The sequence below is a fragment of the Spizellomyces punctatus genome, assembly GCF_000182565.1.
Source record: "Spizellomyces punctatus DAOM BR117 chromosome Unknown supercont1.21, whole genome shotgun sequence".
Lineage (NCBI taxonomy): Eukaryota > Fungi > Chytridiomycota > Chytridiomycetes > Spizellomycetales > Spizellomycetaceae > Spizellomyces > Spizellomyces punctatus.
Genome location: NW_015971557.1, coordinates 11,669 through 37,912, shown reverse-complemented (window position 1 = coordinate 37,912; position 26,244 = coordinate 11,669). Strand labels below are relative to the sequence as shown.

The window sequence follows — 26,244 nt, the reverse complement described above, 5'->3', positions numbered from 1 at the left end:
ATGAATTCGCCTATCGCTTCACTCGATGTACATGTTGATACTCAACGTCCGTGCACCATATGTAGGAGCCATGTCCCTCATTTGCTGAATTTCATTCTGAATGCTTTCTCATCAATGGTAATATGTATCTTTTGCAAACTTAAATATATTGTAAAGAACACTCACATAAACTAGATAACTCCACCTACGAAAATCCCCAAATATGTACCATATTCCTCCCGCCTAGACATAATCATCTATCTACGACCTCTAAAGGATCCACGACCACTTCCACGTCCACTTCCACGTCCACCGCTTCCACGCCCCCTACTAGAACCACCAAAACTCCGTCCTCTCGCCGAGGAACCAGCTCCATACCCACTTCTACCATTACCGTATCCACCCCCCTGAGGAGCCCCCGCAAATTTCATTTCCTGCAGCTCAGGTAACTCTTTAGCAATTTCAAGCGTAACGCCCCGTCCATCTATCCAAGGCACACCCGCAATCTCCAACCCCTCCGGAAGAACCTTGACTTTACTCGCAACAACGTCCACCACAACGCCCATCTCATCTTTCGTCATACGCCAGTTACAGGTATCCTCATAGGATAATCCAGGAAAGGTACGTTGAACAATTGCGCGAACGTACCCTGCGTTCCGAATCGTTTGGTCGACACTAAACAAGAGCGTGTAGAATCCTTCGTTGGCGGAAAGGAGGGAACGAGGGGGTAACGGTTGAGTAGTGTTGCAAATAACGGCAAGAGCCGCTGAGAGAGCTTTCACCGGATCCGAAAACCGTGTCAAAATCGCTTCTGCGGTATCAATAAAGTAGGGAATAACTTCTTCGGAAACACCCGCAACAGTCGATAATGTGTCCTGTGCACGAGCCTTAACGATATCCGTCGCTTGCGGTGCACCCACTTTGGTGAACTCCACTCCTGCCCGTCGCGAAATATTCTGCAAAAGGTACTCTTGTTGTGGCTTATAAAATGTGACACAGACGCCAGATTTGCCAGCACGGCCCGTTCGCCCCGACCGATGAATATAGGATTCAACATCCGAAGGTGGCTCACAGTTGATAACAAGGTCCACCTCAGGGATATCGACACCACGTGCGCATACATTGGTCGTGATGAGGCATTTGAATTTACCATCACGGAATCCTTGCATGGCAACCTCGCGTTGTTTTTGTTGAACGTCCCCGTGGATGACTTGGGTACCGAAAGCAGCGATTTTCTCATTCAAGCCAAGATCGTTGCATTCGCCTTTGGTTTCGACAAAGACGATGGTCCGGCCATTTCCGCCCCGACCGTAAACGGCAATAATATCTCCCAAAACCGATGTCCGATTCTGCCAGCGGGATGGAACAGCAAGATGCTTGACAAGGGCGGACGTCTTTTGCTTGTCCTTTCCAATCATGTCGACGGTGACTTTGTCGGCGCGCATGTACTTTGCCACAGCTTTCGCGATCCATTCTGGGAGCGTCGCGCTGAAAAGTAGGGTTTGGTGTTTGGGCGAAGACGGTTTTGCAGACTTGTGCTCGGCAACGGACTGGAGGACCTTTTCCATTGCATCTGCAAATCCAATGTCGAGCTACAGTGGAAATATATGCTGAGCGCTCAAGTATATCAACAAGGCAGCGAAGTCAATCATGACATACCATTTGATCCGCCTCGTCCAAACACACAAATCGAAGATTGCCAAGCTTGAGGTTTCCACGCTCAATGTGGTCAATGAGTCGTCCAGGGGTTCCGACGACAACATCTACACCATCCCTCATCGCGTAATCTACAAAAAGGGAAAATCAGCACCATGATTGCGCCAGTTCAGCAAAATTCATACTCACATTGCTGATCATAAGGTGTTCCACCATACACGCAAACTATCTTCAACTCCCCGGATGCAATACTATCAAACTCTCGATGAACTTGCATAGCCAACTCTCTCGTAGGAGCCATGATCAGCACCTTTGGCGCACGTCCACGAGCTGTAAACGCCTTCGAATCGGTCTCACGCTCTCGTTTCAGCACTTCAACCATGGGGAGTGAAAATGCAAGCGTTTTGCCTGTGCCTGTTCTGGCACGACCCAAGAGGTCGTTTCCTTCCATGATGGGCTTCAGCGATGCAGCTTGGATGGGGAAGAGCTGCGTTACGCCTCGCGCCTGGAGCGATTTGAGAGTTGAGGCGGACAAGTTGTGACTGGTTAGACGGAGTTCAGAGGGGATTTCTTCGGGCTCGGGGGTAGGTGTAGGCGTCGGTACGGGAATCGCGGATCCATCTGTTGCGCGGTACTTTTTGCCGGTGTGCTCGACACTGTCATCATTGTTGGCAGTCTCCTCTTTTATAGCATCTTCATCTACGGTACGCTTGCGCTTCTTGTCTTTCTTCTCCTTTTTTGGCGATTCAACGTCCTCTTCCTGCTTGATCTTTTTGCTCTTCTTTTCCTTCTTGTCCTTCTTGTCCTTCTTGTCCTTCTTGTCCTTCTTGTCCTTTTTCGTTTTCTCGGGCGAGGACGAGACGTCCATAGCGTCCTCTACCACATCAACCTTCTCCTTCTTGACCTTTGATTCGCACATGTTTTGCAAAAAGTTTTAGTTTCTTGCTTTACTGTGCTGATGGGGGAGGAGAGAGAGCGTAAAGAACAAAAGGCGAGAAAAGGAAAACGAGGAAACTAATTCTAAAAAAAAATCAAAACGCGTACGTCAGCATTGGCTCACCATCCAGATATGACTAAAGTGACTTTTTGACCATGTGTAGAATTGCAGCCATTGTTCAACACAAATACGATACTTGTGGGTACCACAACGTCCAGATTCCAAGGAGACGGCCATTTCAAAGGGTCGGTGTGGGGACCCACTCTCGCAGTAGCTTAGCGTTAGCGTGAGCACCGGGTTCATGTCGGGACGATGCTCAAAGGAACCGCAACGGAAAAGACTTCTGCCTGCCACTGTCTATCACAAAGCCATTTGTGTGAGAGACGACAACGCATTTAAACAAACTTACACTGTGCAATATCCTACATTGCAATAGACGGTCTCTGGTGTTTGTCGACGAACTGTTGCATCACGTGATGTCCAATCGCTTCGGACGAAAAGCCATTTGGGGAGCTGAACGACGCGGTTGGGCGAGTTGTCTTCCTGTCGTTGCTGCCTGTTGAAATCAAAGCGTGACATGCCTACAAGGATTTCAATTTCATCACCATAGATCCGTTTCCTATTCGCAAGGGCATTGAAGGACCAACCGCACCAGCAAAGGACCAACCGTATACACCTCCCATTCCCGTCTCTACAACCTACATGCTCTCCCACACCAACCCACCCTCCGCCCGTCGACGATCAACGGTCCGTCCCCCCATCCTCCGCGTCCCACCCACAGAAACCGCACCACCACCACCGCCTCAACCCATCCTTCCAGCATCGCAGGCAGCACGGGATGCATCCCTCGAGTTGGTGACGGAACAGTTGGGCTGGGCCCCCGTATCATATGTAGACGACATCATCAATTCCATGAATGATTTGGCATATAAGGGGATATCGTCTTTTGAAACTTGGTTGGAAGAGTATGGGCTGGACGAGGAAGAAGCCGAAAAGGTTTGTTTTTGGCATACAGCTCACCAACAGTGATTTTAATCTGTGTCTACAGGGTCTAGCAGCAACAGAAACCCTTTTTGAAAATAACATTGATAAACAATTTGATAAATTCGAGTTATTCGTTCTTCAGTCCATTTTTGTTGTTCCTACCAATTTGCCGATTAAACTACCGCATTATGAGGAGGTTGAGTTTGGAGTTTCTGCTGCTGATGAAGCTAATGCGGATATGGAGTTGGAGGAGGTGCGGAAGAGGATCGTCGCTGTATGTCTTGTGTTTAGCGCTGCCCGGCCTGTGCGAGTATCAAAATGTTAATATGTTATTTTTTTGTTGACAGGCAAGGTATCTTGAACAACGGCTCAAGGTGGAGCTGGAGTCCACAGAATCGCGGCGATTGGCTCTGGAGCGTATGAAGCGAGACGTTGACCATTTGGCAGCGCTAAACGATGATAAAGGTACATTTGTCCGTTACCGACCACCTCGCCATCCTCTCTAATTCATCTCTACTAGCACCCCTCTCCGAAACTTACACAACTCTCCTCGCAACCCTCCGTAATACCCGAACTCTCTCCGAAACCCTCCGCAACCGCTCCCAAAATCTCTCCATCCACTCCCTCATCGCGCCCTCACCCGACGACATGGAAAATGTCCAAAGTGTCATTGCTGCTGCCATGGACCGCCGGAGACGTAAGCAGGAGGAATTGGCTCGAACACCGTCGCGTAGGCGGAAGAGTGTGGGTGGAGTTCAAGTCAAGAGCGCAAGAGAGGGAGCGGAATATGCTATTGAGTATCGGGAGAGAATTGGTGTTGGGAGTGCGACGGATGTGCAGGTGTGTACAGTACCATTATTTACTATTTGCACATAATGGTTGATTATTTAAATTTCTAGGCGTGGCGAGAACTCTTGGAGGAGGAACAACACGTATAAGTATTTTAACTAGAGGATCACTGTTTGTCCTCTTTTCCGTACTGCTTAAAGCGAGTGCAGATTGCATTGGAAAAAAGCGCCAGAAAGCGCTGTACTGTAATATAATATACTTGCGAACAGTGTAATTCATCGTAGATACAAAACTATCAGGAAAGTCGATTGGGATGCCAAAAGCCCGCTACATGTACAATTACCAAGTACGGATATTTTATGCCAAACGAGAATGAGGACATGGCAATCTTCATCCGTATTCATTAACCGTACACTCAGAATTCTTTCTACAAAGTGGGCCAATGTACTTTGATGAGCCCGCACAAAGATCAAGAAAGGGGCAAGTGTACCAAAAGTTCAAGCAAACGTTAAGTCTAAAGCCCAAATCATATTCTTGCCGGATACTCTGCTAGAAACGAAGGACCAACCGCAGGATGTTTGGAACCCTCATCAGAAAGTGTAAAAAAACAGAAGCAACCTTGGAATAAAATCCAAAAAGCCTCTCAGCCGCGTGTCGTCCGAACGATGCCAACGCCACCTTGTCCGATGACACGTGTGATGATTTCGTGATCGCGCTTGGGTATTCAAAAAGGCCCATTCAAACAGCCCCACGATCTTGGCAATCTTGTTGTTCCCAATGAGCGAAACAAACTACATTATCGAGGTAATTGGTATGGTATGACACCCAGATTTAGCAACAGCATCTCACCTATTTACTCAACAGTATGCGCCTTCGGGTCGAGCAAAATGCAAAGCTGGCAAAGTCTGTCCAGATCCCACTATTAAGGTTTATTACGAGCCTATTTTTTTTCCGCATGTTTTTCCCATCTACTCACAAATCCCAGAAAGGAGACCTCCGCTTGGGAACATCCTTTGAAACCGCAACTGGTGCGCCCATGTCCACCTGGCGACACTGGTATGTTCCATCTACTTTTCCGACACACAGTTCTTACCACTCGTAAACTAACAACGACTTAAGGACGTGCCTATCTTCCAAAGTCCTCTCTAACATTCAATCAAAGATCTCGTCTCCAGAAGATTTGACTGGGTTTGACGGGTTGAGGGAGGAGGATCAGGAAATGGTGAAAAAGGTCTTTGAGGAGGGTTTGGTAAGTCTTTCATATCCGATCGATAAGATCCTTTATGGTAGGGTTGACCTGTTCAGTAGCCAGCAAAAGAAGAAGAGAAGGAAGAGGGATCTGCAAAACCAAAATCGAAGGCAGGTGCAAAGAAAAAGGATGGGGAGCCAAAAGCTGGTGCAAAGCGTGGCAAGAAAGAGGTAGAAGAAACGGAAGAGAAAGAAGGAAAAGAAGAGTCCTCAGCAGCCTCTAAAAAACGCAAACCCAAGAAAGCAGACGATAGTGAGACGGAACCGGATGAACATGAAGAGGCTTCACCACCCAAAAAGCGGGTTGCAAAACCCAAGAAGACAAACGATAGTGAGACGGAACCCGATGAACAAGAAGAGGCCCCGCCTCCCAAAAAGCGGGCTACAAAGCGCACCAAAGCCGATGCTGCGGATACCGGCGTTGCTGCTGAGACCAAGACGCGCAAACCGAACAAAAAGGCTGAAGCGGCGCCCGCCAAAAAGAAGGCAGAACCCGCTTCTGCCCCAACAAAAAGAACAAGAACTAGGAATTCAAAGGCAGAAGAGTAATGGGATTGGAAAGACGGAAAGGGTTTATGTGTACGCTGATGCTTGCTGTGTGGACCCTGTACTATATCAATATCTTTGCAGATGCATATATTCTTTTTGGAGCTATATCTCGGTATGCAAATATACAGTATAATGGATCATTTAGGAATGCATCCATGCATGCAGGGATAAAAAATCACACGTATAGCACCTTCCCACACTGTCCCATCGATGTTATGAACGTGCATCATAGATGGACTTTTACGCATAAAAGCAAGAGAGCGCCAGTTGTGTTTGCCCAAGATTACATTTGCATGAGATGTACCTTATGGTACCTCCTTCCACCGTGCGCTACGATCCCCCACCCTGTTCCCACAGACACAGATCCAGGTGCTCATTGATTTCCGTGGAAGTGAAGCCTGTCTTACCGCATACGGGGCAAGAGACACTTTCAGGAGGGGAGGCGACTGCGGATGGTATTGGTTCTTTGGAAGGTTTGAGAGGCGGGCCCGTGAGGTCCATGACAAGTTCGCTATGATGAGGTGACGGTGCTCGCACTTTGTCATTCTGTCGTGTGTCGTCCTCTGATTTTATCTTTTTATCCAGCTGAACGAAATAATCATCGATGCCCGCAGTTTTGCCCTTATCAACTCTGTCCTCACTCTTTTCTTCTTTGCGTTTTCGTTTCGGTTTGGGCTCTGGGCCGGCTATTTTATGGTACGTTCCGCCGCAGCTTGCTTGGTGATCTGACCACCATCTGTCGGCGGGTTGAGGGGGACGGTTCATGGATCGACGGACGATGCCGAAAAATGGCGGTCGGTGTTGGCATGGGCCCTGTTGGTATCGTGATTAAAAGTGTGAAAGAAGGAAGATGAATCCGGACTTACGTCGCATTTCCAGACGTGAACGCGGTAGTGGTTGACCTCGTCGTGAAAGCTGACTAGATGTGAGACGACTTGGAAGGAAAGAGAGAAACAGTATCGATGGGCTTACTTGTGATATACTTTGGAAAATAAATAAATGAGCATCCGGTCTGAACGCTATACACAGAACATGGCTTACCTGTAATGTTTGTTCCCGCTTGCTACCAGAGATCCCCCAGAAAAGTAAACAACAGCATCAAGAATAAACAAATCATGCAACCATTTGAAAGTTATGGATAAGCACACACGAACCTTGTTGATCCTCTCTGCCAATTTCAAAAACTCTGGCCCATGCCCCTCCCGGTCCCGATTATTCTGCGTCACAAACAAGTACGCATGGATCATTTCATGGAGGAGAGTATTAATGTAGTCACTTCGTGGCCGGAATTTAAGTAACGGCTCGCTAAGGCGGATGGAGCAATACCCGCCCTTGTAGTCTGAACTGCGTATCAGAGTATGTGGCGATGGAAAGGACGGGGTTGAGGCTGCTTACAGTAGCACATTCCAGCGCAGAGTCTTTATGCAAGATAACATGAATGGGTAATGTGCGAGTCTGCGCTGGTTGGACTGACTAGCCTACCCACGTCATGCGATCGCTCCATCGGACTTCAACACTAGCAAGTCTACCGTCAAAGTACTAGTTCCAACAGTTTAGTGTCTTTGGGCCAAGGTGTTCATGTCTTGCAATGGGTTTTTGCTCCACCTGTTGGTCAAACGCCAGAAACAGCGCGTGCAAATCTGGGTTGGGATCGGCGACATCACTCGTTCGTGTAGACGCTGCATGGGCATTCGATCCTCCCTGCGAGGCAAATGCAGCTGCCAATTCATCCTCTTCCTGTTGGAGCAGGAGCGCCAGACTCTCGTCAAATGCCGTGTCGGCCATGTGTCGTAAACTGCAGCTGACACGGCAGTTGCCTTGTTGGCAATTAGCTCATGTGGCACAGTCACATGTCTACAAGACCAAAGTCATGTAATAATGTCACTGTGCCATGTCCATAAATAACTGCAAAATCGGCAAAAAGCGGAAAGTTGAAATTCGCCTTGAAAAGGATTCGGGAACTTTTTTTTTTTATTGATTTTAATACCGCGCGCTTCGGGGTTTTTTTTTTGTTTTTTCTCAACTTGAGGGCATCTCATCCCGTTTTCCTCATCGTTTGCAAACGATCCCCCTTCCCTCCACCGGTCCTCATCCAACACACACAGCAGACATGACTACGATTGCCAAACAGTGGGATGCTCGTACGGCCGGTCCCGTCCCTCACGATACCAACTACTACTTGAAGTGCATGTTGGGTGGTGTTCTTGCTTGCGGTTTGACCCACACGGCCATCACTCCTCTTGATGTGACAAAATGTAACATGCAGGTACGGGAAATGTCCTGGTTTCCTTTGTTTTTTGGACTGTTTTGACGCGATGGGAAAGAAATAAAACTCATCTTGGATGCAATCTCGTGTAGGTCAACCCTGCAAAGTACAAGGGTCTCATCAGTGGTCTTCGTACCATTGTTGCCGAAGAGGGAGCCCGTGCTGTGTGGAAGGGATACGCTCCCACCTTTATTGGTTACTCCATGCAAGGTGCCTTCAAGTACGGTCTCTACGAAATGTTCAAGGACACGTACTCCAACTTGCTCGGTGAGGAGAACGCCAAAAAGTACAAGGGATTGATCTGGTGTGGTGCCTCTGCTTCCGCAGAGTTCTTTGCCGACATTGCTCTTTGCCCCATGGAGATGGTCAAGGTCAAGGTTCAGACCTCTGTTCCTGGTACCTTCCCCACCGCGTTGGGTCCCGCTGTTGCTCAGATGCGTGCCGACAGCGCGATCACTCGCTTCCCCTTTGGTTCCTTGGTTCCTCTGTGGTCTCGCCAGATTCCTTACACTGTTGCCAAGTTCTTCTTCTTTGAGAAGGCCGTCGAGTTCTTTTACACCTACGTCTTCACAAAGCCCAAGGAGTCTTACTCCAAAACCACCCAGCTCGGTGTTACCTTTGCATCTGGTTACTCTGCTGGTGTTATTTGCGCCATTGTGTCCCACCCTGCCGACACTGTTGTCTCGCTAATGTCCAAGCCCGCCAACAAGGGCAAGGGCTTTGGACAGATTGCCTCCGAGTTTGGATACCTCAACCTTGCAACCAAGGGTCTCGGTACCCGTGTCCTCATGATCGGTACCCTCACTGGTACGTTCTCATATGCTTGCACATGTAAGATCGTGATTACTTATACCGAGTTTTTGTTTAGGTCTTCAATGGTGGATCTACGACACCTTCAAGACCGTCATGGGTCTTGGTACCACTGGTGGCAAATAAGCCGTAAATGTTCTAGGTCACTGAACAATGGACTGGATCGTATGGAGGTTATATATCCAGAACTGGTGGGGTTGGGGTGCTTCCGGTTACTTATTCCCTGTAGTCAAATTTCGTTTGTCCCCTATCATTTAATAGAGCTTGATAGCATACCGCTAGCAAACTGTGTGTTTTTTTTTGTTCTCGTGCACTATTGTGGTTCTAGTGGGCTTATCCCATGGAAGCGTACACGTTACATATTCTTTGGCGGAGACGAGAAAGGAACGAACCAGCAGACCTGTTGCGGAATTGGATTATGGTTTCAACACCCCATCCGAAATTTGGCAGTTGCTACCGACTCTGATGCATGCAACTTGTGGATACTGACGGGCTACTGATGAACCTCTTCTTCCTAGTTTCCCTCGAATGTTTTTACTATTTGTGATTTCGATCCCAACTGCTTTTAACAAATTGATACGCCCAGCCTGGCTAATTTCCCAAAAGTCGACAAAACTGTAGTCTTTGGACGAAGCAGAATGTTGCATCATTTACGTATGTCATTCGAGGGACATGCTGTAAAAAAAACAAAAGGTTGCCTTTTCTCAAAAAAAAAAAAAAACACCCAAAAAAATACTTTTACATCCATTCAAAAAAATACAAATCTCTATATTCAATCGTCCTTGATATGATTCAAGTAACGGGTATACATAGAAACCAAAAAAAAAAAATAAAATGTACTGTATACAAAATCCCCATTCTAGCAATCCACATCAACTAATAGCACAAGAGTCCTAGTAAACCCCACCCTCTTTTCACACTCAAAGAACCCCATCCCAACGACTTTATCATTCGTAACCCTGTACGCAATGTACCCCTTCATCTTCTCGTCGGCCGTACGACATTCTTCTTCAAGTCGAGCTGTGCTTAACAGCCATTTACATTGTGTTGCGGCGGGTGTGGTCCACCATGTATGGATTGTTCCGCGTCCGATACCGGGATACCATAATTGTTTATCAGCTAATTCAAGATCGGGTGTTGGATCGGGATGTAATGGGCCGGTTGTTAGGATAGGAATCATGGATGTCGGTTGGTGTAAATGAGCAGAGACGGATGATGTGATTGTTACGGGGTGTGAGAAGGGTGTGGGTGGGATGGAGATTGTTGGGTCATGTAGGAGGGTTAATAGGGATGGATCGCCGGTACATGTAAAGGCTTTGGCGAGGATGGTACGCGCCGAGAGGGAGGTTGGGGGGAGACAGATCCAGCCGGCTTTGAGTGTAAAATGTCGCGTAGGTGCTTTAGGATGGTGTATTCTTGGGTTTCAAGTACGGTAGAATCGAAACTTTTTGGTGATTGGAGGTGGGTATATCGTCGATCGAGTTCTAGGTACAAGGAGAGTGCACTAGCCTTTCGCCACGATACCAGTGTTTTGGAAACGTTTGTAAACCAAGTTTGAAAGTGTGTTGTTCGGGTTGAGATTGTGGAGGGGTCGTTGGGTATGTCAGGATTTGCACTAGTGTGATGGCGTCCCGCTGCAACGATACTGATTTTCCGGGCGTATAAAAGCTCTTGAAGGGCAGAAGGGTGTGAAAGGCGTGTATCCAGGGATGTTGTGAGATGATGCACACAGGTTGTCGTCACGTTGCCAGATGGTGTCGAGTGAGTTGCGTGTAGGGATACTTTGAGTTTACCACGTAGAGCGTCAAAGATGCGTTGTTTCCACGGTTTTGGAAAAAGAATGTTGTGCGCTGCGCATGGGCAGGCCAGAACGGGAAATATGACCGCTCTAGCATTCTGGAAAATGCGTGCAGGACGACCGTCAATCAGCCGTGCTTGGTCCTTGTTTGATAATCCGCAGCATTCATGACTCCCATCGATGACGGTCCCAACGCATAAATCTGCCATCCAAACATGCGTAATGTTCATCCGTTGAGCTTCGTAACAGGCAATACAAACAAGCTCTGCTTGGGTGTATTTTCCAGTGAAGCGACATTGCTGCTGTTTGGCCACCTTGCAAGGACACGTAAACTCCTCTTGTACAACAAAGTAAGATGAGGGAACAACCGCGTATTTAACAGGTTTTCGCAATTTGGCTGATGATTCTATTTCGCCTGTCTTTGCACTGATGAATTGCTTCGGATGTGAACCTCGGTCACAGTCGAGGACAATGACAGGCCGGTCTTCATCCTTGCACGAGAACAGACATGCGATTCCGCATAGAAGAAGCACGGTGGCCATTGATGCTGCAGCGTAGCTTCACGCAGAAAAAAAAATGAAGCCAACCAGTAGTTTACAAATGTCCAGTATACAAAACAAAAACTTACTTGTCAATGGCCCCAACCAACGCCCCACTCCCCATGAAAACATACCCAAAAGCCAATCTCACAGCCCTCGTTAACCCCTTGTCACATTCCACCCCAACACCAACAATTCCATCCCCCAGAGCCTTCACCTCCCGATATCCAATCATACCCGTCACACGCATCACAAGCCATAGCAAGGAAAGTAACATGAGGAGACCGCCAATGACAGTGAAAGCGATGCCGGTCCCCTTGATGAGTGTAGTAAAGGCCGAGCTGCGTGTGCCGGATGCTAGGAGCCAGGCATGGACGATGCAGACTATGCCCCATGACATGGATTCAATGGATTCGTGGATGCGGCGCCAGGGCCGGGTTGGGGGGTGGGTGTAGAAGCATGTTGGTGGGGAGGTATTGAGTGGCATTTGGAATGTGGGTCGCGATAAATGGTTTGTAGATGGGAACCAAGTGGGACATGGTCTTTATATATCCTTTTCAAGAATAGGAGGGAATGTCAGTCGTGTAAGGTTTGTTGTTGTGGCTTTCACCCTCCCTTTGTGGGGGGAAAAGGTTATTTTTGCCAAGTTGCCAAGTCATTTGTCGAGCGGAGAGAGTTGAAAGATCGCGTGAATGCAGAGGAGAGTTGCAACCCTGGCTTGCTACACGCGCCACAGATACCACACAGCCCGTGCCAATTGTTCAAATCTAGATATGTGGACAAGAAAGTGATTTAAAGGATTTTGCTATTGGGAGAATGTGTTGAACAGATATAGGGAACTGTTTTTTTTTAAGCGTATGATAAACCAAAAACGACAGAGTCTGCAATCTTCGTTTAGGTCGTTAATTCTTTTGGCACATCAACAGCGTATGCGGGGGACTGGCATTTTCATAGTGGAAACGGTTGACATGTCTGCATTAACACACAAAATGCTGCAATACGTAAAATGATCACACCCGTTTAAGCATCCTGCATCCTATTATATATTTACATATCCCTGCACCAAAAACCCCGTCATCCTCCCTCACATACCTGTCATCCCAATTAAAAATAAAAATAATATACCTACTACTTGGCCAACCTCACAAAAACCAACCCAGCCACCACAACAATCCCCGCCGAAATGGCTACATTGACAGGTAAAGGCGCATCTCGCAAAAACTGCATCACACCATTTTGTTCGACTGGAGAACGTACAAGCGCACCTTCATCCCCGCGAAGTCGACGACGCAAGATGGGGGAGGAACAGACTGAACTGTTTGAATCATCATCCATGCGGAAGGAAGGTAAACTTTGTGGGGGAGTGCCAAAAAAGATGACGAGGCGTTTCCAGCCCGCTGAGCGCGCCATCTCAATGCCTTCCTCGAGATCCTTGTCGGAAGTCAAGGCAACGACATCGCCTTCATCGTCAATATAGTTTAATTGCTCATCAAGTGCGTCGGAAGGGATTTTAGAGCGGACTTTGGCGAGGAGGTCCGAAAAAGAGTCTGTGCGGGATGTGAAGCGGTACACTTTGGAGGTCTTTGTGTCGCGGAGTTTGAACGCAAAGTGGGTATCGTCGATGACGGAGCGGGCGTACATGGTCGATGCGCCCACCGCGGACATCAAGTCATCCACGGGTCGGTGCGGTGTGTGGTCAAAGGGGTGAGGGGAGGTCGGGTGCATCCGATAGTTGCGTTCGCTGGGAGTTGGAGGAAGGTAATTGTGGGAGACGGCAGAAGAGGCGATGGAATCAGATGCGGCAGAGTGCCGGTCGGATTCGGTCTCGACGGTCGAAGCAGCAAACGTCGAGTTCCAGAACCTACAAGATATGTCAGTGTCAGGGTTTAGTGTATAGCAAGCGTACTGATCATAACATACCGGTTCCACATCGGCCCAGACTCAGCAGAGACATCCGCACCACCATCTTTTGAAATCTAGTATAAAAGTCAGTACAGAGCACACTGATTAACTTGTCATGAATACAACTTACCAAATACGTCAGCATGGAAATCGTCAATGTCATCACGTCCACGAGCCCAACTGGGGTTCCCGCATCTACAACAGGGAGATGCAAGTAATGGCCAGCTACCCGAAAACGACAAGAAAATCAATACTCGGTACTCCAAGCAAGGATCAGATCATTTTCTTACCGTGAAGTCTTTTCAAAGCATCTAGAATCGATGTATCCGTCGTGACCGAATCAGGGTGAGGTGTCTACAAACAAATTCGTCAGGTTTGCACACCACACACTGCACTCAAAACCGACCAACCTACCATGACGCGGACAACAGACGTGGTCGTAGGATCCAAACTGGCAGCCAAAACCCGCAGCACAATATCTTTTGTCGTAAATATACCTCCAATGCGTTCATCCTGTTCCCCAGCGCTAACCAGCACGGCGGTCTGGTGATTGGCTTTCATGACCCTCGCGGCATCACGAACCGTTGCCTTGATGCCAATCTCAGGAACAATGTCATCCACGTGCTCTACATTCATTTGAGACAGAACGGTACCCACGTCCGGGCACCCATGTTGCTGTCGGACCAGCCCAACATGTTCTGACGCGACAGAACCACGACGCTCAAGGGTTTCCATGGCATTAATAATATTTTGGTCTTCGCTAACTTTTCGCTCCAAATCATCCAGACGTTCAAAGACACACTTTGTGATATCAAGGAGGCCAACTACACTGGTTCCCGCTCCCATTTCGGACAGGGTATCATCGTCCAGATCGTCATCTGGCCCACCAAGGCCGTCACTAATGACAGGCAAGTGGCGGAACCGACGCGACACCATGATATTCAATGCCTCGTTACGGTTCCCTTTGTCGTAAACAGAGATTGGATTTCTCGTCATGACGGCCGACACGAGGGTAGCACGCACATCCAGTCCCTCTGCAACAACACGATAGGCAATATCTTTATCTGTCAAGATGCCTACAAGCGCTCCTTCCTCGTTGACAGCCAGTACGGCATCAGCACGCTTGGCAGCCATTAATTGTGCTGCCTGGACGATTCGAGCTGTTTCGAGGATAATGATTGCTGGAGCTGGGCGGAGGGAGGAGACGGTACCGGATTTGATGCGCCGGGATGTCGTACTCGTATGGCTTTTGCGACCCGTCTTGCGGGAGAGTTCTTGCTCCACCTAGCAAGCATAAAAAGACGGTTAGGATCGGCCCGTTGTTGGCTTTGTCGACAACTTCTCCTGCCAACCGATCCGAGCCACAATGTCCAAACTTTCACGAAACCACGCCCATCCCGTTCACCGACCGACTCTTTCTCTCAACCTCACCTTTTTACGAATAGCATCATCCCTCTTCCGATTCCGACTCCGTAACACATCAGGCGCAGTCGACGCTCTCGAGGTACTCGACCGCGGGTTTTCATTTGACACCATCATCTTGACAAAATATCACCCCGTCCAAAAACCAACAAAAGTACAATGAGGATACAGAGTAAAATGTGCGGCGACTATAGGGGAAGCGGGTTTTTTTTTGTAGACGACCGACCGGGTTGGCAGGTGATCAAAAAAAAAAACCACGGAAGGGCACACACACAATGAACGAATTCGGTATGACCACGACAAAAGAAAATCGTTCCAGATGAGATGCTGTAGGGTCAGGGGACGAAGAGGGCAAACGATCGGCAAGTCAGTGCGTCAAGATCCGTGTAGATTCAACGAAAAGATTGCAAATGGGAAATTACGAACGAGCGTGGGAGAAAGAAGAACGATGCGGACGTGCGAGTTGGCCCTGTAGGGGTACGTTTTTTCATTAACCCATTTTGGGCAAACACAGCGTTTATTTCGGACATACGCCATACGCGACCCTGCATGCAGATCTAACGAATCGACAAGTGCAGTCTTTAGTGTAGAGGTGACAGAGATACGGGCAGACATGCCAAAAAGTCCTTAACAAAGACCATACAAATCGATGCAGAAACCTTCAAGGGTTATGTGCGATCGTTTGGGCGAGGATCTAGTGTACACAGAGTTGACAGCCTTCCATACCCTCTATCCAAATACACACACATATGTATCGCTTATTCCAAATGAGCCAGAGCCTTCTCATAAATGAAGCATTAGAGAGAAACAAAACATTTGCACAGCAAAAGTAAAGATGAAATCTTCTGCTTCACAAATGAACGTGTAGTAATTTGGGTTCGCCATTTGGGTGATGGAAATAATCAGGTAGTCGAATCAAGAGTTTTAAAAAAGGTCATGGCCACATCAAAGGTCGTTAAAAGCAAGTGTACGGAAATCCAACATTGAGTACGATGAAATAATTTGGTGCCATTGGTAGATATGCGAGTAATGGGGCCTGGTAGTATCCTGTATGTAATGTGTCCCAATCCAAATGCTTACAGCCATAAGACATTCCTCACGAGAACTTTTTACAGCAAACCCTCTTGACACAACAACGTGAACCAACATCAACTGCAAAGCGTATTCCTCTGACATTGGTACACAAGTAATATGGATTCACTAATGTATCAACGGTGGTTGGACAACATATGCTACTATTATTGGAATAGTCATGAATGATTGGAACGTCAGAGGAGCGATAAAATGGGGTTTCGTCATATAGGTTAACATTCCTAGTCTGCAGACTGGCCAACTCCAGGAACTATGCCACCTGTAAAAAACACGAGTACTCTACAAAGTAAAAAGATCACGTAAAATCTACGATGATACGATGGATACCATGGCAACATCCCCATGAAAAACAACCACTGTTTCTACGCAATGGTTCGATATCGGGCGTTCCGTTCCAATGGTAATTGAAAGCATCAATGGAATTTCCCATTGTTCCATCCATGTACGTAAAAAGGAACTCGTGCACCACTCACTTTCAAGCCCTTTTTTGCCCTGTGATGTTGATGATAGTGTCCTTTTTGAATCGGGTGGTTGTGTTGTCGTCATGTAAAACCCTTGTTCCATTCTTGTTTTGTCTTGTTATCTCTTTGCAATGATGTGTGAGATCCACGTGCACTCACATTATTGCTCACATGGTAGAAAGTCTCCTTTGTTGTCCGATCCAATGGGCGTATAAAATGCAAAATGTCTCCCATCAACAACAACAAGATCGGTTAAATAAAGATTTTCCTCCCCACTTTGGAGACACGTGATTATTGCACAGATGTTTCCCACGATCCATTTGCGGAGGGGGCTTGGCAGCAAGGTGTTTTGGGCGGAGTTTGCGGCCATGAGCGCATCTGGCTCAGCTGCTAAAGGCCATGCACGTAAGGCCATGCTCTCCAAACGCCTCCAATCTTTCAACAAGTTCATTAGAGATATTGCCAAAAAGTGTGTTGTATGTAACCATTCTTTCTATTATTTACAAGTTCTGTCCAATCCACCCACCACCACATGTTCAGTGATAATAACTAAGGCAGAAAGAGATTTTGTTTTGTTCGCGCGGGTATCTCATTAAATATACATTTCGTAAAAGAAGATTCTAATCAAACAGGATCTCAATGGCCCATCACCATCTGTCCACCATGCATGCTTCCTTTAAACAGCGTATCTTGCCATCCATAGGTGGAGACAGTGGGAGCCCACTGACTTCCAAATGAATGTGGTGTTGTTGCTGATGATGGTGGTGGTTGTGGTGTTATTGTTGACAAGGGTGTGGGATAGGCTCGCGCGGAACGGGGAACGGAGGATTCTGCGGCGCGAGGGTAATAGTCCTGAGAGATGGGAGGTGGCGAGACGGGGGAGGGGAGGTAGCAGTGATGTGATAGCGCCTGTTGCTTTTTGAGTTCCTGGCGTTCATAGGCAGACGCTGCCTCGGAAGCAAAGTGAGATAGGCGTGTGATCCACGCCGTGTATTCTACTTCATTAACTTGGAGATTAAAGTTGATGGCAAACAGAGCTTCGAGCTCTGCCGTGTTGAGGGTTTCAATAGGCACGTTGGCGACAGTGGCCCAAGCGGAATTTGTGAATCGCTCATCGTCTGCAAACTTGTTTGCGAGGACAAGCGAGACGAGCAGGGCGATCTGAGCCGAGTTTTCGCCAAGGAGATGCGAGTCTTTATCCAAGGTGTGGCGGGAGCGGGCGATGCGTTGGAGGTACTTTAGTGCCAAGACCACGACCGAAGAGGACACTTTGGTGGCGGACAAGAGCCCTTGCACGAAATTTCGAAACTTTACATGGCCTCCGATATCGGGTGTAGACCAAATTTGCAATAGGACGTCCAATGGTATTCTGTTCCAGAGCAAGAGGACGACAAAGGAGGTGAGTTCAACGTGTTGGGAGAGGACCGAGTCGTCGACTGTGGAAAAGGCCAAGGCAGCGTCGAGCGTAGATGTGTCGGGCATGGTGGATGTTGAGCAGGCAAAGAGCGAGTCGAAAGCGGAAGAGAGAGAGCAGGTATCAACCATCGAAAGCGACGGTAGCATCTTCCAACCGTAAGTGTGTGTATTTACGTATAATGAAATCGACGAGAAGAAGGAACAAGGTGACTATTTATTTTATTTGTAACTTGCTTTTTCAAACGCCGAAACGCCAAAAGGGAAAAAACAAAAAAGACAAATGGCGGCGCGCGCTGCAAGGAGAGAACAGGAGGAGAAGGCCAAGCAACAAGAAACGGATAAAAAGTAGCGATGAGTAAGAAATTTCCTATTTAAAATGCAATCGAACCATATATGATGAGGGGAACTAAAGTTTAAAAAGACACTCAAAGGGTTGTTTTTGTGTGTGATTTTTATTGACTGTTGTAACTCGCAGTTTTGTACTCTTAGATGACTGTGCCAATGCCCCTTGTGTGTGTGGGATCCCTTTTCTCTCTCTTCTCTCTTCTAAACATGCGGTAAATTTACAAGAGAAATGAATCGCACAGCCTCCTTATCAAATTTCATTTGCAACTTGTGACATTTACAAGGGGGGGCGTTTTTCTCTACTCTTTCAATAGACAACAACAATAACAACATGAAAGTTCCCATGGATTACAGAGTTGCCAAGGAGAAAAAGAAAGGAAGAAAGGGGGAATGTGCTGGAAATCCTTTTAGGAATGATATCATTCATGTGATCACTCCACACGGCTGAATCACTTTCACATAAACACGTGGAATACACCTGCAAATTGATTGGTTTTCCCATCATTCTCAGCAGAAGCGGCTATAATAATTGGACACTCGGAAGTCTTTTTGTCACATTGTTGATAACGAGCAATATAGCCATATTAGGGAATTATTCTTATTGGAAACGTTATTGGATCGCATACCTCTTGTTGTCATTCATGTATTGGTTGCATGATCACTAGTGCATTGCAATAAATAAAAGTTTCAGTTCTAATGGGATGTCAGACATCTATGGACACTATAGTGCCGCAAAAACAACGTATAAAATGTATAGGGATCCCATTCATTGTCTGATTTGATGTCTTTTGTGTGTGTTGTCACAACGGCAATCCTTGCGGTATGGAACAACTTTTTAACCCCCAAAACTAGAGGAAATCTTTTTTTTTTTTTTTTGCAAGAGATCCCCCCCACTGCGAGTAGATGCAAACGGCACCGTCGGCAGGGGCGGATCAAAGCAAGGTCACATGATGTTGGGAACGTGACCAGCATGTCATATAGCCAAAAAGGGTCAAATTGGGTTCTAAGTGCTAAGCCATTGCTGACCTCAGCAGATGGGTCTGCCTTTTTCTTTTTCGCGGGCAGTTGCGCATTTCTCCCACCCATCTGAATCATTTACATTGACCCAACCATGCCACCAAAGAAGGCCGCTGCCGAGCCCGTCAACGCCGTTCGATTCGGCCGAGTCAAAAACAATCTCAAAATGGGTGTAGTGGGATTGCCAAATGTCGGCAAGTCGTCCTTGTTCAATTTAATGACCGAACAAGCTGCGGCTGCAGAGGTGTGTTGTTTTACATTTTATAAACACACCATTAAAGAAAGAATAATGAATGACGTAAAATCCCATGTTTAATAAATAGAACTACCCTTTTTGCACGATCGAGCCCAATGAATCCCGCTGTCCCGTCCCAGATGCCCGCTACGACTACCTCTGTGATATCTGGAAGCCTCCATCCATGTACCCCGCCTACCTCCACATCACCGACATTGCAGGGCTCATCAAAGGCGCGAGCGAGGGCCAAGGACTGGGAAACGCATTCTTGTCGCATATTCAGGCTGTAGATGGGATTTACCATGTTGTTCGGTGAGATCCAAATGTTTTGGTTGCTCGACACATGGTAGGAATGTTGGCTCATGCAATGTTATAGGGCATTTGACAATCCGGACGTTGTGCACGTGGATGATTCAGTAGATCCTGTGCGTGATTTGGAGACGATCTTGTCAGAGTTGTGCAAAAAGGATTTGGAAATTGTGGGGAAAGCCATTACCGCAGAAGAGTTGGCTGTGAAAAAGGCGGGAGGAAAGTACAAGCTTTCCACCTTGTTTTTGGAAACTATGGAAAAATTGAAAAAGGTAATTCCATTGTGGTTGCAAAAGCGATGATTTCATGTCAGGCGCACTCACAATGCATTCAACAGATGCTCGAGGAGAATATCCCAGTCTCCAGCGGAGAATGGTCAACTGCTGAAGTCGAACTCATCAATGAGAAAACCCGTCTCATCACCACCAAACCCGTCATTTACCTCGTCAACCTCAGCAAAGCCGACTTTATCCGCCGGAAAAACAAGTGGCTTGCCAAAATCGCTGCCTGGGTTTCATCCCACGGCGGAGGCTCCATCATTCCCTTTTCCATTGAATACGAACAAGCTCTTTGGGAAGCCCGCACCACTTCTTCCACGTCAGAAGACCTTCCAGTCCCCTCCACCTTACCCAAAATCATCACAACAGGCTACTCCTCCCTCAACCTTATTTACTTTTTCACAGCGGGCGAAAAAGAAGTCCGAGCGTGGTGTGTTTATAACGGCGCACTAGCGCCCCAAGCCGCCGGTGTCATCCACTCTGACTTTGAACGAGGATTCATCAAAGCAGAAGTTGTCGCGTTTGATGACTTTAAATCTTTGAGTGATGGGTCCAAGAGTATGGCGGCTGTCAAGGCGGCGGGCAAGTACCGACAGGAAGGGAAAGCGTATGTTGTCAAGGATGGGGATATTATTCATTTTCAGTTTAATGTCACGGCGCAGAAAAAGAAATAGATTATGTAGAAGTGTGTAGATACATTTATTTTATTTATGGGATATCTGTATATGCATAGAGACTGTGGATTTAATGGAAGAGTTTTGTGTGTGTGTGTGTGTGTTTTTTTTTGGGGGGGGATTGATAGTCATAATCTGAAAAGACAGGCGCCGGTACTGCTGTGACTCTTGGACCTTGCTATATGTATCACATCTCACGCGCTGTTTGAAATCCTTACGAACGTACGTGATTTAGCATATGGTCGGGGAACACAGTATGGACATCTTGATGTAGATTGACTTGTGTTTCACGTCGTATAAGACTGACAATGTATTTGTCTGATGCAATAATGGTTTTCTTTATGATTTTCGAAACAGTAAATGGAACCTACAGTACCATGATACGCTACTCGACATGATGATGAGTGTTTATCGTCCCCGTATTCCACATGTTTTCGTATTCTAGGTCATGTTATATCATGTGTTTTTGCATGTCCACTACTGTCCACCTGTATACGAGGTTATCAGGACACACTCGTTTTTTTGGTTAGGGTTTAAAAGCTTTTTTTTTGCGTTTCGAAAAGTTGGCACAACGGGATGGGATTTAAAGTAAGGTTTTCAAGTTCAAGTGTTTGTTACTCCATGCATTGATACGCTGTTGGGTGATGAGCTGTCTCACGCAGTCCATATCAACAAAATGTATTTCGCTTGAACAAAGAGAACGATGATATTGATTTTTTGAAAACAAACAGAATACTCTTGCCTAACAATCATGTTGAACCTGTTTTTACAAGGTTCTTGGGATACAAACGCATGTAATAAACATGTTTTCGCTAAAGTGTCGTTTTCTTGACACTTGTTGGATATTCTGCTATGCTATAACCTTTACTTTCACCGCTTTTTTTTTACATTGTGGAGGTTTATTAGGTCAAGACGGGTATGAAAACTGAAATTTGCTATTCTTTAACAAAGAAAATCATAAAGTATCTATGAACAGAGAATTACGTTTCATTGCTTTTAACGTTATTTAAAAGGCTTTTTGTCCACATTCTTAAGCACTAATCGAATTTTGCATGCACTGAATTTTTTGAAACATGATATCGCTCTACTGTCAGAGGGTTCTGTAACCTACTATTTGAAAATTCTTGTTTTGGCCGCGATCCTTGGTTTATAATGCCTGCTTCTATACCCAACATGTAGGTTTTTAAACGTCCATTAGGAACAAACGCAAATCAAAAAATCGTCAAATCAACATGTTAACGGGGGATCTGGGAGATGTACAAGTTGTTAGAGTCATTGAAAAAGCAATAAAGGTCAAGAGTCCCGTTGCGAGTCCGGATCACAGCTTAGGCTACCTATGAGCAATATCTCAAAACAACTGAAACTTGCAAAAAGGAAACTCGCAGTCGGTGGTAAACACCCCCACCAAAAATAAAAATACCCCAAAACCTCGTCATTAAATAAATAAAAAAAAAACAGTTACTCACAACTAAACATATCAGTATCCCGCGGGCGCTGGGTCACCACCACCGACCACCTTTCTCGTTTGTTTCGTTATGTCATGTTGACGTGACAATTTGAAATATTACGTGTTTCCCATATAGTAAAGGCGACTATATAAACCATTTTTATTTGATCGCTCAGAAAAACACTTGCCAAAAACACAGAAACTTTCTACAAGGAACAAAGAAAAACCGCACCATATTCAACAACACAACAAAGAAATAACAATGTTCAAGTCACTCAACCCCCTCAACAACAACAACAACAACGACAACGAGGACACACCTCCCATCCCAGACCCCTCCATCGAACCCGGCCAAGACGAAGATCTCCTCGCCTACGCAACCACCAAAAAATTAGAGGAACTCGCTCAACATGCTCACCCCCTTTCTTCCACCACATCATCATCATCAACAACATCTGGTTTTGATTCTGCACAGCAATTAGCGTCACGGACCTCCCAAACAGCATCGGAAGCCATTCAAGCGACCAAAGATTCTGTTCAGGATGTATCGTCGGTTACTAATGAAGATGATGTGGGTATTGGACACAAGGTTGCGGGCGTGACGGATTATGTTAGACAGAGGGCGGGCGATGCGTTTGAGGAAGCTAAAAAGGGGGCTGGGTTTGGACAGAGGTAGTGACTTGTGGTTTTTGTAGGATTGTTTTTTCTTTCGATGAGTCGCTGTTTTTGCGAAAGATGCTTCCTTTTTTGATGTATATGGTGGGAGGTGTGTAATATTGAGCGATTTGATGGATGTTTTGTTCGCACAGCACATGTCTTGGTTTGCGAATGATTTATGTAGATGGATCGGGCCGAACACACAAAGACTGTGAATGCTTCATCTTGTCGAAACACTTCTTGTTCGCTCAACAAGATCATACACAGATGGATGGATCACTTTGACTAGAAAACGCACAATCCCCGTCTTCTCCAATGACAACCAATACATATATGAAGAAGAACGTTTAAAACACTACAGCACACATGCGCCTCAAACCCTCAGAATATTTCTCTTCGGTCCTACATCTGTTCACAGGGGAAAAAGTTAAGCACTATTCAACGCATTGATGCCAAGGCCGAGAATCGAACTCGGGTCGACGCGGTTCTGCGGAATTCCACAACGCGATGTACTACCACTATACTACCTTGGCGGCTGATTTCGGCAGGTGGTTTGTTATTTGTATCCTAACTTACCCGTCGAACGCTTTGGTGATGGCTGTGATGATCAACCTTTCATAAACCCAGCGATGAAATTTGTGACTATTCCAAGAACCGAGAGCAGCATACTAATATCATGGCCATAAGATATGCGCTTTGAATGAACTCTCTGCAAACTATACGGAGCACTTCATGAAACACCACAATTATATCAGCTCACGAACTAGTATTCATTGAGTTTTCTATCGATCAATATAATCTCTTCTAACTCATCCCACCGTTCTCGACTCTAAAACCACACGGTGGGGGTATGCTTCTACTTATACAAAGAATAAAGCCTAATCAATACAAAAACCAGTTACAAAGTCTACGTAAAAATGATATACGGCAAACAACAATCAATATGAGTCTTGCCATCTCTATCAATGTGCTTTCTGTAATACTCCAGAGACGCACCCTCTAGTCACCGCCCATTCTAAATGGGTTGTCATCCTTGTCATCTTCCCCTGGACTCACTACCTCGGCTTTCATCCCATCCAACGACAGACTCAAATCAACGGTGCTGAGCCGGAGTTCCGGAAGACTAGGTGCGAGGCTCAGTGTCGGTGATCCTCCTTGGACGTTAGGCAGAAGATCAGTAGTCGTCACGGAGGTGGTTGCAGTCGGTGCTTTGGGGGAATCAAACGCCGCTTCAATTATGTGTTTATCGTCAAAGGGTCCGGTAAATGGATTCGCATCGTCCGGCGATTGAGGTATCTTGGAATCGGGTGATGGGGGTTTGACTACCCTCGGAGGTGCTTTCATGGGCAAAGATTGCTTCTCTTCCTCTTCGTCAAAGGTGCCGATCGTAAAGTTGGCTTCCGGAGCAGGCTGTCCAAATGACTCATGGGGCATGGGTGTGATTGGGTTGGGGTCCGGCTTCACTGTATCGATGGGCGCGGGGAGATTGTCACGCTCAGGTTTGGGCCTTCCGAGACTGCGATCCAGGGTACCGAAACGGCTCAAGTCAACTTTGGAAAACTGCTGGCTCGACACACGCTTTGAAAACGCAAGGCCATCAGTGGGCTCGGGAAGATTCAAGGTTGTCTCAACGCCCATATTGTCATTTGATGTCTCCTCTGGCCGTACGACGCAAACCAGCGGGAAGGCACCTTGTTGTCCAGTGCTAGGTATAAGTCCCAAGGCCCATCCATCGTCAAAAGAGCGAACCATGATGATTTCAGTGCCAGCTTCAAGAGGGAGCTCGTCCGCCAGAGACGGAACATAGGGATGAATTACCCTCATAGGAATGTTGAGGATTTCTCCTTCTTCGTTAGATTCAACTGGTGACTGGTCCTGAGCAGGTTGAGCCGTCACAACCGGAGCGTCCCAGGGCCTGCTAGATGGAGAGTGAGTTGGAGCAGCGGCAAATCAACCTGGACATTCTGCGACGCCGATACAGGTTGGAGCGGTTCCTGATGGTACACTGGCGAGGGTTGAGATGTGTAGGTAGAGGTCGTGATGGGTGACATAGAGATGTTGTCCGACTGATATGTCGAATGAGGTGGTTTAATGTCGATTTGGGTTTCGAAATTTCCGCGAGGAGTCCAGCTGTCGCGAAAATCTGGAGATGGTGCCTTGGAATGCATGTCTCCAGGACGGTTCATATTATTGTAAATTCCAGCTTCCTTATTTTCCCACGGCTTTTGAGTATTATATGGCCAGGTATCACGATTGCTAGCAGAGTTCTTGTTTCTCCTGTTTCGTTTTCGACGACAGACGCAACAGGTAATAAACACGGCAACAAGAACGACGATGGCGGTTGCGGTTCCCAGTGCAGGAGCTAGGATCGAGTTATTTCCATCGTCAGCAACCTTCCGGCCCATCAACTGGTTGCAGCAATCGTCCTTGGTCAGCGCCTGACACTGCTCACGCGCTACCGATGATGTCGTAAATCCTGGTTGGACCCACAAGGTTATGAGATTTCGCTAGGCTGCCCACATGTTCTCTACATGTCAACTCACCGCAAGACTTTGCTTCAGTTGCCACACCAATTATGCATTTTGATTGATCTTTTTTGCCGACCGTGCTACAATAATTGCTGAACAGACTGATTCGGTCCGATCTGGACTTGGTAAGATTTGCATTCGTCGGAGGTGGGCAAACATCAGGATTGTTCAAGAGGTTTGACATGGTCGACACTGCCAAATTACATTGCTCGCTGCACAGAATCGTAGGATCTTTTGAGCGTTGGGCTGTTGCAGTAGGCTGGCATTTTGCCACCTCGATGGCATCAATGACCGCCCCGGCACACCACATGGAAATTTGGTACCGCAAGGTATCCACCGCGGCTAACGTCTTGTTGCCGGCTGCCGTACATCCACTGTCGGTTTGCAACGATCGGGCCAATGCTTGAGAGTTGGCAGCCATAGCCTGGAGGGCAGTATCAAACTGCGACGAAGGCATTTGCACAGGATACCCAATAAAATCACTCCCGCACAGGGTATTTGCCTCGAGAGGAAAGCATTTTTGCTGGGCAGAGACCAGAGGCAATGAAGCAAAGCCCCAGCTTGCCACTAGGCCAAGGGAGGTGACAATCGCTGTCGAACGCATGGTGTGAGTGCTACCTTTCGCCGTCGTCGGTCGTCACAATGTCGCGTAGGGCACTGTTGAAATGTGAGAAGCGCCACAAGAAAACCCCGCCGCCCTTCTTCACGTTCTTGTCGGAATATCAACCTTTGGATTTTTCACCCTCGGTTGAACCTCCGTCAACGTTCTTCTCTGCAAAAACCGCCGAGCAGCAACTCTGGAATGGAGCGACTGTTTGGCTGCGTCGCGGTAAAAACGACGACGGCGTCCAAAAGCCCTTTGCGGCGCAGAAACGTCGAACAAGAGGCCATTTGAGGTGTTTTTTC

General features: G+C 47.0%; 11 protein-coding genes and 1 non-coding gene across 12 annotated transcripts; 5 read left to right on the top strand and 7 right to left on the bottom strand.

The window, feature by feature from the left end:
- Nucleotides 1-125: 125 nt before the first annotated feature.
- Nucleotides 126-2,554, bottom strand: SPPG_08340 (uncharacterized protein; the record flags this gene model as incomplete). Its single annotated transcript, XM_016756497.1, has 3 exons — nucleotides 126-1,571; nucleotides 1,639-1,766; nucleotides 1,825-2,554. 3 exons carry the CDS (start codon nucleotides 2,552-2,554, stop codon nucleotides 237-239), a joined length of 2,193 nt encoding a protein of 730 aa, XP_016604225.1. The 3' UTR covers nucleotides 126-236.
- A 519-nt stretch (nucleotides 2,555-3,073) lies between these two features.
- SPPG_08339 (uncharacterized protein) lies at nucleotides 3,074-4,627 on the top strand. The gene is made up of 5 exons (XM_016756496.1): nucleotides 3,074-3,568; nucleotides 3,621-3,830; nucleotides 3,904-4,021; nucleotides 4,077-4,396; nucleotides 4,456-4,627. Exons 1-5 carry the CDS (start codon nucleotides 3,275-3,277, stop codon nucleotides 4,492-4,494), a joined length of 981 nt encoding a protein of 326 aa, XP_016604224.1. The 5' UTR covers nucleotides 3,074-3,274; the 3' UTR covers nucleotides 4,495-4,627.
- A 454-nt stretch (nucleotides 4,628-5,081) lies between these two features.
- Nucleotides 5,082-6,328, top strand: SPPG_08338 (uncharacterized protein). Its single transcript, XM_016756495.1, has 5 exons — nucleotides 5,082-5,149; nucleotides 5,210-5,272; nucleotides 5,331-5,401; nucleotides 5,465-5,594; nucleotides 5,654-6,328. The coding sequence occupies exons 1-5, from the start codon at nucleotides 5,123-5,125 to the stop codon at nucleotides 6,140-6,142; spliced, it is 780 nt and encodes a 259-aa protein (XP_016604223.1). The 5' UTR covers nucleotides 5,082-5,122; the 3' UTR covers nucleotides 6,143-6,328.
- A 144-nt stretch (nucleotides 6,329-6,472) lies between these two features.
- On the bottom strand, nucleotides 6,473-7,927 carry SPPG_08337 (uncharacterized protein; the record flags this gene model as incomplete). Its single annotated transcript, XM_016756494.1, has 8 exons — nucleotides 6,473-6,955; nucleotides 7,009-7,057; nucleotides 7,115-7,124; nucleotides 7,184-7,205; nucleotides 7,297-7,481; nucleotides 7,538-7,560; nucleotides 7,629-7,681; nucleotides 7,748-7,927. 8 exons carry the CDS (start codon nucleotides 7,925-7,927, stop codon nucleotides 6,473-6,475), a joined length of 1,005 nt encoding a protein of 334 aa, XP_016604222.1.
- A 162-nt stretch (nucleotides 7,928-8,089) lies between these two features.
- Nucleotides 8,090-9,504, top strand: SPPG_08336 (uncharacterized protein). Its single transcript, XM_016756493.1, has 3 exons — nucleotides 8,090-8,408; nucleotides 8,501-9,215; nucleotides 9,277-9,504. The coding sequence occupies exons 1-3, from the start codon at nucleotides 8,253-8,255 to the stop codon at nucleotides 9,342-9,344; spliced, it is 939 nt and encodes a 312-aa protein (XP_016604221.1). The 5' UTR covers nucleotides 8,090-8,252; the 3' UTR covers nucleotides 9,345-9,504.
- Nucleotides 9,505-9,939: 435 nt separating this feature from the next.
- On the bottom strand, nucleotides 9,940-12,255 carry SPPG_08335 (uncharacterized protein). The gene is made up of 2 exons (XM_016756492.1): nucleotides 11,645-12,255; nucleotides 9,940-11,574 (listed from the first exon to the last, which is right to left on the bottom strand). Exons 1-2 carry the CDS (start codon nucleotides 12,040-12,042, stop codon nucleotides 10,500-10,502), a joined length of 1,473 nt encoding a protein of 490 aa, XP_016604220.1. The 5' UTR covers nucleotides 12,043-12,255; the 3' UTR covers nucleotides 9,940-10,499.
- A 315-nt stretch (nucleotides 12,256-12,570) lies between these two features.
- Nucleotides 12,571-15,304, bottom strand: SPPG_08334 (uncharacterized protein). The gene is made up of 6 exons (XM_016756491.1): nucleotides 14,889-15,304; nucleotides 13,872-14,741; nucleotides 13,748-13,811; nucleotides 13,588-13,682; nucleotides 13,476-13,531; nucleotides 12,571-13,416 (listed from the first exon to the last, which is right to left on the bottom strand). The coding sequence occupies exons 1-6, from the start codon at nucleotides 14,994-14,996 to the stop codon at nucleotides 12,684-12,686; spliced, it is 1,926 nt and encodes a 641-aa protein (XP_016604219.1). The 5' UTR covers nucleotides 14,997-15,304; the 3' UTR covers nucleotides 12,571-12,683.
- Nucleotides 15,305-16,883: 1,579 nt separating this feature from the next.
- Nucleotides 16,884-18,168, bottom strand: SPPG_08333 (uncharacterized protein). The gene has a single exon (XM_016756490.1). The coding sequence runs from the start codon at nucleotides 17,993-17,995 to the stop codon at nucleotides 17,069-17,071; it is 927 nt and encodes a 308-aa protein (XP_016604218.1). The 5' UTR covers nucleotides 17,996-18,168; the 3' UTR covers nucleotides 16,884-17,068.
- A 1,096-nt stretch (nucleotides 18,169-19,264) lies between these two features.
- Nucleotides 19,265-21,038, top strand: SPPG_08332 (GTP-binding protein YchF). The gene is made up of 4 exons (XM_016756489.1): nucleotides 19,265-19,454; nucleotides 19,534-19,757; nucleotides 19,822-20,026; nucleotides 20,092-21,038. The coding sequence occupies exons 1-4, from the start codon at nucleotides 19,305-19,307 to the stop codon at nucleotides 20,704-20,706; spliced, it is 1,194 nt and encodes a 397-aa protein (XP_016604217.1). The 5' UTR covers nucleotides 19,265-19,304; the 3' UTR covers nucleotides 20,707-21,038.
- A 1,184-nt stretch (nucleotides 21,039-22,222) lies between these two features.
- On the top strand, nucleotides 22,223-23,189 carry SPPG_08331 (uncharacterized protein). Its single transcript, XM_016756488.1, has one exon. It carries the CDS (start codon nucleotides 22,416-22,418, stop codon nucleotides 22,827-22,829), a length of 414 nt encoding a protein of 137 aa, XP_016604216.1. The 5' UTR covers nucleotides 22,223-22,415; the 3' UTR covers nucleotides 22,830-23,189.
- Nucleotides 23,190-23,260: 71 nt separating this feature from the next.
- Nucleotides 23,261-23,343, bottom strand: SPPG_10196. The gene has a single exon. It is a non-coding gene; the product is annotated as a tRNA-His (tRNA).
- Nucleotides 23,344-23,559: 216 nt separating this feature from the next.
- On the bottom strand, nucleotides 23,560-26,244 carry SPPG_08330 (uncharacterized protein). The gene is made up of 2 exons (XM_016756487.1): nucleotides 25,354-26,244; nucleotides 23,560-25,286 (listed from the first exon to the last, which is right to left on the bottom strand). Exons 1-2 carry the CDS (start codon nucleotides 25,940-25,942, stop codon nucleotides 24,703-24,705), a joined length of 1,173 nt encoding a protein of 390 aa, XP_016604215.1. The 5' UTR covers nucleotides 25,943-26,244; the 3' UTR covers nucleotides 23,560-24,702.